The sequence below is a fragment of the Equus caballus genome, chromosome 2 (genome assembly GCF_041296265.1).
Source record: "Equus caballus isolate H_3958 breed thoroughbred chromosome 2, TB-T2T, whole genome shotgun sequence".
In the NCBI taxonomy this organism is placed as follows: Eukaryota; Metazoa; Chordata; class Mammalia; order Perissodactyla; family Equidae; genus Equus; species Equus caballus.
In genome coordinates, this window is record NC_091685.1 from 15,304,162 (window position 1) to 15,318,252 (window position 14,091).

The following is a 14,091-nucleotide window of genomic DNA, read 5'->3' on the forward strand; positions in this document are numbered from 1 at the left end:
AGGCCCTACAGGCCTGGGCATTTGCTCTGCTCCGCTCCTGATCTCTGTCCTCTGTTCGTTGATTCCTCTCTGCACAGTGATCTGTCTGTCTCTTTGTCTTTCTCTCTCCATCTTTGTCTTTTGTAAGTGCTCCTCAGTTGAGGAGGAGAAAAATGGAACGAAGTGAAGGCTGTTGCTATGGAGCTGAGGAATTCGCTCTCTTCTGCAGCCCATTGAGGCTACAGGACAAGGCACTGGTAGGAGAGATGAAGGTAGGGATGAAAAGTTATAGAAGTTGGGAGCTGGAGGGAGATATTAGAACTGCGAAGAGCTGTGATGCTCTCACTTGGAAAGGGAAAGAGATAACTGCTTCCAAACAGGATACTGATATCCTGGCATGCCACTCTGGCACAGCCCTAGGTAGGACTTGGGATGGCTGGAAAGGAGGCTCATAGTGGTCTTGTAGCCCCTCATTCATCCATTCCGGGCCATTCTATCCCTCTCTCCTCTGCTCTCTCCTCTTTTCCTCAATCCTGCACCATAGTCTAGTCACCAAGTATGTAGCAAGGACTGGGAGTGGGATGCCTCCTGAGAGATGGCTGCAATGGTCCAGGCATCAGGTTCAGGAGCAGCTGGAAGAAGGAGAGCACAGAGGGACAGCAGAGTCTTCAACTCTTCCAGATAGAGTGGACCAGAGACCCTCCTGTCCCACCAGCAGGACTGGTCACAATGCATCCTTGAACTTTGTTTGATCCTTTCATGGGATCAGCAAGTTCACTATGTTCCAGGCCAGTTGATATGTCTATGGACTACCCTCACTAAAGTAAGTTGGTTCTGTTACACTGAAACCTGCCTCCCTGGTGTAACCCTCACCTGTACATCTTGGGACCACCCAGAACAAGTCTCATCTGTCTTCTACATGAAAACCTTTCAGAGAGTTGGCCCTCAGCTTCCATAATGACCCTCACCTTTTATTCTGCATGTTGAACATCCCAATTTGCCTCAACTCTTCCTCATGTGATGCGTTTTCCAGACCATTCTTCATAACCTGTTTCAACTTGTCCACATGCCCCTTAAAATGTAGCCCCACAAGTGAGAAAGATGCTCCACATGTGTCCTGGATGTTGCAGACACAGTTCCGTGCTACCTCCTGTGATCTGCCAGCAAACTTTTTCAACGATATCACCTCACATTGATCTTTTAGAAATTTCCTTACGCTGATCCACTCTCAGTCTTCAATTATTGCCCAAGGAACTGGTGCCCCATCCAAGCTTGTCATGGTTGGCTTCTTAGCCCAAGGGAGGGAAAAGGGATTTTACATTTGTGCAATAACATTTCCCTTTGTTGACATTGGCCTCTTGGTCTAGTCAGTTGAGACTTGAAATTCGATTTTCAAGCACTCGATCAGATCTTCTTCCTCACCATCTACATGAGACGTTGTAAAGGAAAGACACATGAGACTAGCTGGTACATGGGAATGTGATCTTGAATTTTCTGTTGATCACAGTTAAGTGATCTGTATCCACCTCATTCTTCCCTCCTCCCCTTGTGTTACTACTCTGATTGAAGCAGCCTCCTATGACTTGTGTGCTTAGTCCTGTTGCTGTCGCTTCCTCAGAGACCTTGCAGTGTTACTTCTCTCTCCCTCTCTTTTGGCTTTCCCCTCAGTGTATATTCTGAACTCTCTTCTGCCTTAAGAAAACAATAAATCAAAACAAAATGCTTCATTCACCTTATGTCCCAATCTTAGATATCTCTTCATCTTACTCTTTCTCTTTATAGCCCAGTTCACTCCTCCCAACCCACTGATATCCGATTTCTACCTTCAACACTCCACAGAAATATCCCACATCCAAGCCACTAATAACTTCCAGATTGTTTCATTTTTTGAAGGTTTTCTTCCTCTTGCCCTCTCTATATCATTTGGCACCATGTGCACTCCCCACTCTTGGAGACATTAGGTCTCTGTGTTTCTGGCATCAAGCTCTCTTGCTTCCCTGCATGCTCTTGCTCAAACCCCATCTCTTCTTCTGCTGACCTATCCAATGATCATGCTCCCAGGTTGCATCTTTGGAGCATCTGCTCGCACTCTCTCTCTCTCTCTCTCTCTGATCTGTCCCTGAGAATTCTCATCCATTCTGTGCCTTAATTACCCTTCAAATTTTGATTTTCCACTTAGAGCTCCTTCTTGAGCTCCAAGGCTATCTGTCTAACACTCTGATGGTCAGATCCTCAAAGATACCCCATGTTTCAAACCCTATGTCTGTAACAGAATCAATCATTACCTCTTGGCCATTTGTTGTCCCTCCCCATCTCTCCCTCCTCCATGGCCACCTAGATTCTGGGTTTTTTTTAAGGTTCTGTCTTGTAATTGTATTCCTGTCAACTTAGGTTCCCAAGCCTAAAACCTCAAGCTTATCTTTGTTTCCCCGCTTCTTTCTCTCCTGCTGCACTTCTCAGTTACAAAGTCCTATGGATTCAACGTCCTACATCTCTCTTTAATCTCTCTTCTCTTCTTTGTTGTCTAGAATGGTACCTTTCTTCTTCCTTTTACCATACCCCTCAACTGGTTTTCCTCCAAAACCTTCTCCTAACTTCCACCCAAGTAGTGATGTTTCTAAAACCTAAGCATCAATGAATTACTTATCTACTTAAAACTCTCCTGTGACTTGCCATGGCCTAAATGATCAAGTTCATCCTCCTTATCAAGATATACAATATCCTTTATAATCTTTTCCTTCCTACTCTTTGCAGATTAGCCTGTCCTCAGACTTTATCACTTGTACTGCCTGGTTGCACAAAGCTTTCCCTTGGTTATGGTCCTTTGCTCCTGCTACTCCATCTGCTTGCAAAATTCATCCTTCAGTTCTTTGCTTGGTTAAGTCCTGCTTGTCCTTTAGGATTAACATTGTGTGTCCTCTTCTTGGAGAAGTCTAGCTCCCAAAGGCTAACCCAGGTGCTCCTTTCATGGGCTGCCATGACGCCCTGTACTTACTCTAGTCACAGCACTTATCACTTGACAGCCATTCTTTGTTTATCTATCTCCTTCGTGTGCATGATCTTTGAGGCCAGAGATTTATTTTCTGTATCCGTAGTGCTTAGCACAGAGCTTTGACTGCCAGCAGGTATTTCCGTCATAGTGCTAAACACATTGGAATGTGACTTGTGTCTCTATTCTTCTATTTCTATACTGTCAGCTTCTTGAGGATTAGGAATAAAACTTGTTTGTCTTTGTCTCTCCAGCTCCTAATTCAGGACCTGATATATGGCAGGTGCTCAACCAGTGTTTGCTGACCGTTTAATGAAGGACACTATGAGGAAGAGGATTTGATGGGAACTAATGTTATTGAGCTCCCGCTCCGTATTAGTGACAATGTTAGGTTCTTCACACATGTCATGTATTATTCCTCACAGGATCTCTCTCTGGTAGGTATTATGTAGATTTCATGGAGAAAGAAATGAGGTTCAAGGAGGTTAAATTACTTGAACAGGGCCACAGTTGACGTACCAAGACTTGAACTCCAGTCTTCTGATTCCAAATCCCATGCTCCTCCCCTAGAACCACCACCTCCTATGGCACCACAAACAAGGAATCAGCCCTGATTTTTAAGATATAAACTAAACCAAAGGACAGTCTTTAACTAGGGCTTCCTGCTTAGCATAGCTCTCAACTCCAGGAGATAAAAGACTCCAAGAGATCAATTATGATTGGGAGGAATGTTCCCACCAGGCTGGAGGGATTCAGAGATGCCACAGCTTCCTTTAAGCAAAAAAGACAGCTTAATTCTGCCTCTATTATAGTTTTAGGGTCAAGCAGGAAGACCCTTCCCTTCAGTTGTGGGTAAGGCCAGGAAGAGGCAGGGTAGTGAGCAACTCCATCTAAAATCAAATCAGGTGTGAGCAAGCTTCCAGAGACCCAAAAGACTCGAGAAACATAGACCTGGGGAAAATTTTCTAAAAACTTTTAACATTTCTGGAGTCACATATCTTCCCTACATTTCTGACTCACCCTGTCCATATATCTACAGTGATCAGAAGTTTAAACACTTAAGGAAAGAGTTCTGAGTGCTTGTTTTTGAAGAAGAAACATGGGAGAACTTCAAATCTTCATTATCCCACTCTATAGCTAGGACTGGGGAAGATGACCCCCAAGCAATGCACTACGTGGTGGTAGCTCCTGAAGGACAAGAAAGCAGGTGGCCTTGCTGGGGCTGATAGAGAGAACAAAATGAGACCCTGGAGGTCTTGAGAAAAGATTTGGGACTGAGAAACACACAATTCCATGAAGGTTTTCCTCCCTTCCCAAATTTAGCCTCACCCTAGGTAGACCTCAGTCTCTGATCTGATATTAGTCCCAAATAGTATCCAAATAACCACTGCCTTGCCAGCAACTGAATGGTGATGGTACCTGAATATGTATCCTAAGCTGGGCCACTAGTAGGTCCATTTCTTTTTCTGCAGCTGAAGGAGAATGCAGGACTTACCCTGGGAGAACCACAGCTCCATTTCTGAGTTCATCCTTCTGGGCTTCTCCAGGGACTCCCAAATTAATGCAATCCTCTTCAATATCTTCATCTTTCTCTACCTCTCTACGCTTGTGGGCAATGGGCTCATTGTCACCTTGATCCACCTAGACTCCCGCCTCCGCACACCCATGTACTTCTTCCTCAGTGTCCTCTCCATGCTGGACATGAGCTATGTCACCACCACTGTGCCCCAGATGTTGGTGCATCTTGTCTGCCAGAAGAAAACTATCTCCTATGTTGGGTGTGTAGCCCAGATGTACATCTTTCTAGTGTTGGGCATCACTGAGGGCTGGCTGTTCTCTGTCATGGCCTATGATAGATATGTGGCCATCTGCTACCCACTTAGGTACAAGGTTATCATGAGCCCATGGCTGTGTGGGACAATGGTGGTCTTTTGTGGACTGTGGGGTGTCAGCTGTTCCCTAGTCTACACTGTCTTCACAATGCGCCTGCCTTACTGTGGCCCCAATGAGATCAATCACTTCTTCTGTGAGGTTCCCGCAGTTCTGAAGCTGGCCTGTGCAGACACATCCCTCAATGATCAAGTAGATTTCATCCTGGGCTTCATCCTTCTCCTGGTACCTCTTTCCTTCATTCTGGCCTCTTATGTCCGCATCTTTGCCACCATCTTGAGAATCCGCTCAGCCCAGGGTCGACTCAAGGCCTTCTCCACCTGTGCCTCCCACATCACCGTGGTCACCATGTTCTGTGGACCTGCTATGTTTATGTACATGAACCCTGGGGCCAATGCCTCCCCAGAGAGGGACAAGAAACTGGCCCTGTTCTACAATGTTATCTCTGCCTTTCTCAACCCCATAATCTACAGCCTCCGAAACAAAGATGTGAAGAGGGCTTTCCTCAAGTTAACAGGCCAGGGCAGGGCCCCTGAATAAAGCCACTGGAGCACAGAAGGCCACAACCAGATGTGAAACCACAGGTTCTGTGGTCATTCCACCCCATTCCCTTACATTACCAAATGGACAGGCAAGAATCACTGACTGATAGAGGAGATGGTGTGTGAAGGTAGGCACGTGGGTGGGACTTGCTGATGGCTCCAGCAGCTGGGCTATCTTCAAACATCAAGAGACCCAACTGCAAGACATAGTGCTAAGGCAGAACCTGTGTCTGAGTCAGTTCTATTTCCCCAGGGCCCAGCAAAGTGTCCGGCATGAACAAAATCGTTAACATTTACTGATTGAGTGACTGAGTGCATGAGGACTGGGCCTATTAAATCAACTCATGATAGCTGGGACAAGATGACTCACAGGACCCAGATCAGTGACTTTATTTTATCTGAATCAGGAGCATGAGCAGATCTAAAGAAACATAGTCTCAGGTGAAAGGAATAGGGTTAGGAATAGAATCAGAGCTCATACATTGCAGCAAACCATCACCTTGTAAGATTGTTGTAAGAAGTTAATGTAGGTATACAAGTTCTCAAAACAGTGCTTGACACATCACATGCTTTATATAAACATTGCCATTCTTCTGATTATATTCTACTTCTCTTTCCTAACACCACAATTACCAAGCGAACAACTGAGAACATTTCAGCTTAGAAAGAGGGGCCGTTCTGCTCTCTGAAAAGGGATAGTTAGTACTACAAATGAGAAGATTGGCATTTGTTTACACTTCATTCTGGTGTGGATTTAGTAAGCTTGGGTCTATCACCAAGAAGCTCATGAATTCTGAACAGTCAAAACAATTAAAAAATTATGATGCCCCTCAAGATATCATATGAAGAGATCTTGATTACAAACAGTCAGCACTCCTCAAAGATACCTTCATCAATAGTCTCACATGGTAGAGCTTTTATAATAAACATTTGTTCAAATCTGAATTGAGTCATAAAGGTGTTAATAGAGTACTTGATTCAAGAGGACACCTATAGGTATGGCAGGATAGGATGATCATATGGTGCTGGCTTCTCTTACCAGTGCCAGAAACCTTCACCCATGGCTGTGGCCCCTTAGAGTCCCCATCACTTTGGAGGAGGCACAGAAAAGTTGCTCCACAGAATCTCAGGTATGGTACTGGCCACACAGTGACTCTCACACCAAGAAAGGCAGGCAACACTCTAGTGAAGCCTGAGTCAGAGGTAAGCTTTCACCAGGAGCCCCTGCTGACCTTGAGAGAATCTTCTCCAAGTTTTGCCTTTACTCTTTGTACCACCAGAGTAAAAAGAGAAAGAGGCAGGAGTTCCTGGCATTCATTTTTTTCCTTGTCTCTCTTTATTGGGAGAGAAAGTGGGCAGGAGTCACACAGAAAGATTGGGCAAAGGGAAGGATAGTAGAGATACTATAGGAGTTGATCATGCTTTCCAGGCTACATCAAGATAATGGTGGCACAATAGGAATAAATGAGAGGGCAAAGGGGTTTAATTAGGCCAGAGAATGGGATGGTGGAATTAAGTGTTGGAGAGAACTGGAGGCCTTACTGGAAGAGAGTGGGATGCAGGAAATTTAGATCTCAGAATGGGAAATATTCCAAGTGATTACGAAAAAGCCCATTGAGGAGCGACGCCCCAAGGAAAAATTCTATTTTGGTAAAGAGGTGGAGGGCACATCCAGTAAAAAGATTTGGGATATACCTTAAGTTTACAAAACTGGATTTCAGAAAGAAGTCAAAAGAAGAGGAGATGAAGTTCAGTATGGGAAGGAATATATGGGATGTTTGGATGCTCATGGGCTGAACATTTTGGGTGGCATTGGCCAGAGATGGAACAGACAAAACAGGGTTGAAATTCCAGCTCCTTCGTTTACTAACTGTGGCACTTTATATACGTCCACTAACCACTCTGAGCATTAGTTGTCTGAGCTTCAGTTTTTCTCTTCAGTAAAATGGAGATAATGACACTTACTCTGAAAGATTAGAGAGATTAATATTTAGCTCTCTGGGTCCAGTAAAGAGATAGAAACCACTCAGTAGATTAAACAAGGAAAGTTTCATGTAAAGGAGTATTAACTATGATAAGAGAACAAGATATAAGGAAATTGTCTGTGGTATCCAAGGGCCAAGGAATAGTAGCCAAGGCAGGACAGACTGGGAGTGGTCCAGGCACTGAACTGCAGAGGAGTTCAGTTGTTTAGCCAAGTCAGAGTTGGTCTAGAGTTGCTAGGAAGACTATAGGCCACCTTCCAGGGTGCAGGTAGGGAAGAAGGCACTTAGCAACCAGTGGGGTGGACATGCAGTTGGATGCTGGGCACCATTAGAGCCAGAAAGCCTCCACAGTACATGGGCTTCTCATTCTGTGGAACAACTTCTCATTCTGTGACCCTGAGGGCTATAGGTGCTGCATGCATATGGGTGGGGACTTGCTGAAGGAGTCCACCAGTTGGCTGCATGCAGGCCACTCCAGGGCTTGCTGATGGAGTTAGGCAGATGGTTGGCCATGCAGGACTCTGGTTTCCGTGATGAGGTTGCGAGATAATTGTGCATTCTAGGCTCACCTGTGGTCTGCTGGAAATTGTGGGAAATCTCATTGCCCTTTCTCCTGAGAAAGCTTAACACCATGCTCACTTTAAAGGAGAAATACTTAAGGGAGTTGTGTTGTTACAGAGCGTATATTGAAAGCTGCATTTGGAGCTGAGAGCTAATAAATGGATAACTGATATAGCCCACTCCTTGGGCATCCTTCTATGAACATTCCAACTCCCTCACAACAAACAAAGCAATTCTATATTTCTACCTACCAAGATACCTCCCTCCTTCCAAGGGAAGAAGATCACAGCCCATATTAATTACTCCTCAAATTCAGCCACAATCCCACTGACTACTCTGTGATCTGAAGACAGCATTATAAAGTTAACTTCCAACAACATGTGTACAAAATAATGTTTTAAATGGTAATAAGAAATAAGAAGAGAATGATTATTGTGTACAAATAAACATGTATATTACATGCATAGAGAATACGCAGAACAACTGTAGTCCTTGTTCTGTAATTGGCCATGATGTCATAATTGACATCTATGGCTTTCTTCTTCACTCTCCCGTTCTATATCCCCCTGCCCTCAGTCAGAACTTTAGCTTCTCTCCGTGGTTTACCAAACTTTCTTTCCTGAAGGGTCTGGGTCATCAGTCACCCTGCCTTTTTTGGGGTATCTATAGTGTTCCATTAACCTTTACCATTGGGCATGGAAGTACTAAGAATTGCCCCTAGAGAATCCCCTGCGTTCTAAACATACTTCTCCTTGCCTCAATTGTGCAGCAGCACCTTAATTTCCCTTAGCAATCAGCATTTATCATTCTGGCCAGTGGATCAGCTCCTTATTTTGCCTGTTAGTTCAGTGGCTTAAGGAGCCAAACTAGCCAGAATGAAGTCTCATCTTGCAGTTTAGTGGGACCCTTGTTTGTGCGCTGGTGGAAACGTTCCCTACTGGAGGATTGAGATCGCCAAGCTAGCAGAGCTCAGAGTTGCTGGGAGAGGGAACAAATATCCTATGAGTGAGTTATCGGGTATAATAGTGACAGGGTCCACTCACACTTTCGCCTCTTGATTCCAGGATCCAGGCATTTTGGCTGTGGGAGAAACAGGCTCTGATTCAAAGCATAAACTGCTTAACATCATGCTTTCTTTAAAGGAGCAGATAAGATAGGGTCCTGTTCTTTCAAGGTGTTGTTGCCCAATTATAGCCATAAATGAGTCTTTAATAAGCCCTTGTGTCTTTCAATTAGGCCTGCTTCTTCTGGGTGATGGATTATATGGTAAGACCACTTAATTCACTTCACTTTGAAATGAGATCCTTGATCCAGTGCAATGCTATGTGGAGTGCCTTGGTGGAGGCTTAGGTGCCCTGTGAATTCACAGATAGTGAGGCTAGCAAAAGCTTTACAGAGAGGGAAAGCATATCCATATCTACAATCTGTTTCTATCCCTGTGAGGACAAATCTTTGTCCCCTCCATGATGGAAGAGGTCCAATATAATCAAACTAGCACAGGTGGCAGGCTGTTCTCCCGGGAAATGGTGCCATATAGTTGGGCTCTGCTATTTGCAGACAAGGCGCTCAGTAGTGGTAGGCAGGTTGGCCATGGTAGGGGGAAGTCCATGTTGTTGAGCCCACGTACATAGCCTCCATCCCTGCCACCACAGCAATTTTGCTCATGTGCCCACTGAACAAGTGTCTGGGGAAAGAGGCTGACAGACATCAACAGAATCTGTCATTTTGTCCACCCTATTTGAGTTTCCTTTGCACCTGATGCCCTTTCCTGGACATTCATATGGGACACACATAGTCTGTGTCCGTTCTGAGACATCCATCCACATCAGTCTCCCTCCTCCCCAAACTTGCTTGTCACCAGTCTTTCAATCTTGTTGCAGGATAGTTACTTAATAACTTTCTCTACTTTTCTCATTCTCCTATGGAAATTAGTCTGTTTAAACTTTCTATCTTTAAAAGCATTAATTTTGGTAATCTGTATTTCCCTAAGAAACTATCCATTTCATCTAAATTTCCAACTTTATTTGCATAGAACTCTGCAATGTAGTCTCTTGTGATTTTTTTATTAAGATTATGATAGTTAACAACCTTGTGAGATTACAGTTGTACATTATTGTTAGTCATCTTGTAGGTACACCACTTCACCCTTTGTGCCCTCCCCCCACCCTCCCTTTCCCCTGGTAACCACCAATCAGTTCTCTTTGTCTATATGTTAACTACCACCTATGAGTGGAGTCATACAGAGTTCGTCTTTCTCTGTCTGGCTTATTTCACTCAACATAATACCCTCAAGGTCCATCCATGTTATTGCGAATGGGACGACTTTGTTCTTTTTTATGGCTGAGTAGTAGTCCATTGTATATATATACCATATCTTCTTTATCCAATCAACAGTTGCTGGGAACTTAGGTTGGTTCCACGTCTTGGCTATTGTGAATAATGCTGCGATGAACATAAGGGTGCATGGGACTTTTGGAATTGCTGATTTCAGGTTCTTAGGATAGATACCCAGTAGTGGGATGGCCGGGTCATAAGGTATTTCTATTTTTAACTTTTTGAGACATCTCCATACTGTTTTCCATAGTGGCTGCACCAGTTTGCATTCCCACCAACAGTGTATGAGGGTTCCTTTTTCTCCACAACCTCTCCAACGTTTGTCACTCTTGGTTTTGGATATTTTTGCCATTCTAACAGGTGTAAGGTGATATCTTAGTGTAGTTTTGATTTGCATTTCCCTGATGATTAGTGATGATGAGCATCTTTTCATGTGTCTATTGGCCATCCGTGTATCTTCTTTGGAGAAATGTCTGTTCATGTCCCCTGCCCATTTTTTGATTGGGTTGTTTGATTTTTTGTTGTTGAGCTGTGTGAGTTCTTTATATATTATGGAGATTAGCCCTTTGTCAGATAAATAACTTGTAAATATTTTTTCCCAATTAGTGGGCTGTTTTTTTTGTTTCAATCCTGTTTTCCCTTGCCTTGAAGCAGCTCTTTAGTCTGATGAAGTCCCATTTGTTTATTCTTTCTATTATTTCCCTCGTCTGAGGGGTATGGTGGCCGAAAGATTCTTTTGAAGCTGATGTCAAAGAGTGTACTGCCGATATTCTCTTCTAGAAGACTTATTGTTTCAGGCCTAATCTTTAGGTCTTTGATCCATTTTGAGTTTATTTTTGTGAATGGTGAAAAAGAATGGTCAATTTTCATTCTTGTACATGTGGCTGTCCGGTTTTCCCAGCACCATTTGTTGAAGAGACTTTCTTTTCTCCATTGTAGGCCCTCAGCTCCTTTGTCAAAGATTAGCTGTCCATAGATGTGTGGTTTTATTTCTGGACTTTCAATTCTGTTCCATTGATCTGTGCACCTGTTTTTGTACCAGTACCATGCTGTTTTGATTACTGTAGCTTTGTATTATGCTTTGAAGTCAGGGATTGTGATGCCTCCAGCTTTGTTCTCTTTTCTCAGGATTGCTTTAGCAATTTGGGGTATTTTGTTGCCCCACATGAATTTTAGGATTCTTTGTTCAATTTCTGTAAAGAATGTCATTGGGATTCTGATTGGGATAGCATTGAATCTGTAGATTGCTTTAGGTAGTATGGACATTTTAGCTATGTTTATTCTTCCAGTCCATGTGCATGGAATGTCTTTCCATCTCTTTATGTCGTCATCAATTTCTTTCAAGAAAGTCTTGTAGTTTTCATTGTATAGATCTTTCACTTCCTTGGTTAAATTTATCCCAAGATATTTTATTCTTTTTGTTGTGATTGTGAATGGGATTGAGTTCTTTTTCTGTTAGTTCGTTGTTAGCATATAGAAATGCTACTGATTTATGTATGTTGATTTTATACCCTGCAACTTTGCTGTAGCTGTTGATTGTTTCTAATAGTTTTCCTATGGATTCTTTGGGGTTTTCTATATATAAGATCGTGTCGTCTGCAAACAGCAAGAGTTTTACTTCTTTGTTGCCTGTTTGGATTCCTTTTATTTCTTTTTCCTGCCGAATTGCTCTGGCCAACCCTTCCAGTACTATGTTGAATAAGAGTGGTGAAAGTGGGCACCCATGTCTTGGTCCTGTTCTCAGAGGGATGGCTTTCAGTTTTTGTCCATTGAGTATGATGTTGGCTGTGGGTTTGTCATATGTGGCCTTTATTATGTTGAGGTACTTTCCTTCTATACCCATTTTATTGAGGGTTTTTATCATAAATGGCTGTTGGATCTTGTCAAATGCTTTCTCTGCATCTATTGAGATGATCATGTGGTTTTTGTTTCTCATTTTGTGAATCACGTTGATTGACTTGCGGATGTTGAACCATCCCTGTGGCCCTGGTATAAATCCCACTTGATCATGGTGTATAATCTTTTTGATGTATTGCTGTATTCGGTTTGCCAAAATTTTGTTGAGGATTTTTGCATCTATGTTCATCAGTGATATTGGCCTGTAGTTTTCCTTCTTTGTGTTGTCCTTGTCAGGTTTGGGGATCAGAGTGATGTTGGCTTCACAGAATGTGTTAGGGAGTGCTGCATCTTCCTCAATTTTCTGGAATAGTTTGAGAAGGATAGGTATTAAATCTTCTTTGAATGTTTGGTAGAATTCTCCAGAGAAGCTGTCTGGTCCTGAACTCTTATTTTTGGGGAGGTTTTTGATTACTGTTTCTATTTCTTTACTTGTGATTGGTCTATTTAGATTCTCTATTTCTTCCTGATTCCGTTTGGGGAGGTCATTAGAGTCTAGGAAGTTATCCATTTCTTCTAGGTTGTTCAATTTGTTGGCATATAGTTTTTCATAGTATTCTCTTATGATCCTCTGTATTTCTTCAGTATCTGTTGTGATTTCTCCTCTCTCATTTCTAATTTTATTTATTTGAGACTTCTCTCTTATTTTCTTAGTGAGTCTGGCTAAGGGTTTATCAATTTTGTTAATTTTTTCAAAGAACCAACTCTTTGTTTCATTGATCCTTTCTACTGTCTTTTTTTGTTTCAATCTCTTTTATTTCTGCTCTAATTTTTATTATTTCCCTCCTTCTACAGACTTTTGGCTTTGTTTGTTCTTCTTTTTCTAATTCTGTTAAGTGTCATCTGAGGTTGTTTATGTGAGATTTTTCTTGCTTATTGAGGTGAGCCTGTATTGCAACGAATTTCCCTGTTAGGACTGCTTTCGCTGCGTCCCAAATGAGTTGGTATGGCATGTTTTCATTTTCATTTGTCTCCAGATAATATCTGATTTCTTCTTTAATTTCTTCAATAATCCATTGTTTGTTCAGTAGCATGTTGTTTAGTCTCCACATTTTTGCCCCTTTCTCAGCTTTATTCTTGTAGTTGATTTCCAGTTTCATAGCATTATGATCCAAAAAGATGCTCGATATTATTTCAACCCTCTTGAATTTATTGATGCTTGCTTTGTTTCCCAAGATATGGTCTATCCTTGAGAATATTCCACGTGCACTTGAGAAGAATGTGTAACCTGCTGTTTTTGGATGAAGTGTTCTATATATATCTATTAAGTCCATCTGGTCTAATTTTTCATTTAATTCTATAATCTCCTTGTTGATTTTCTGTCTGGATGATCTATCCATTGGTGTTAATGGTGTGTTGAGGTCCCCTACTATTATTGTATTGTTGTTGATGTCTCCTTTTTGTTTCGTTAATAGTTGTTTTACAAATTTTGGTGCTCCTGTGTTGGGTGTGTATATATTTATAAGCATTATGTCATCTTGGTGGAATGTCCCTTTTATCATTATATACTGCCCCTCTTTGTCTTTCTTTATCTGTTTTGCTTTGAAGTCTACTTTGTCTGATATAAGTATGGCAACACCTGCTTTCTTTTGTTCATTATTAGCTTGAAGTATTGTCCTCCATCCCTTCACTCTGAGTCTGTGTTTGTCTTTGGGGCTGAGGTGTGTTTCCTGGAGGCAGCATATTATTGGGTCTTGTTCTTTGATCCATCCTGCCACTCTGTGTCTTTTGATTGGAGACTTCAATCCATTTACATTTAGAGTGATTATTGAAACGTGGGGGCCTACCACTGCCATTTTATCACTTGTTTTCCGGTTCTCTTGCATTTCCTTTGTTTCGCATCCCATGATTTTTGGATTCCTAATTGAGGTAGGTAAACTTTTGTATTGGCTTTCTTCTTATTTGTAATTTGTGT

The 14,091-nt window shown here is 42.3% G+C and overlaps 1 protein-coding gene across 1 annotated transcript; it reads left to right on the forward strand.

Annotated features, from left to right (window-relative positions):
• Positions 1-4,450: 4,450 nt before the first annotated feature.
• On the forward strand, positions 4,451-5,398 carry OR13P16 (olfactory receptor family 13 subfamily P member 16). The gene has a single exon (NM_001391272.1). The coding sequence runs from the start codon at positions 4,451-4,453 to the stop codon at positions 5,396-5,398; it is 948 nt and encodes a 315-aa protein (NP_001378201.1).
• The last annotated feature ends 8,693 nt before the right edge of the window (positions 5,399-14,091 follow it).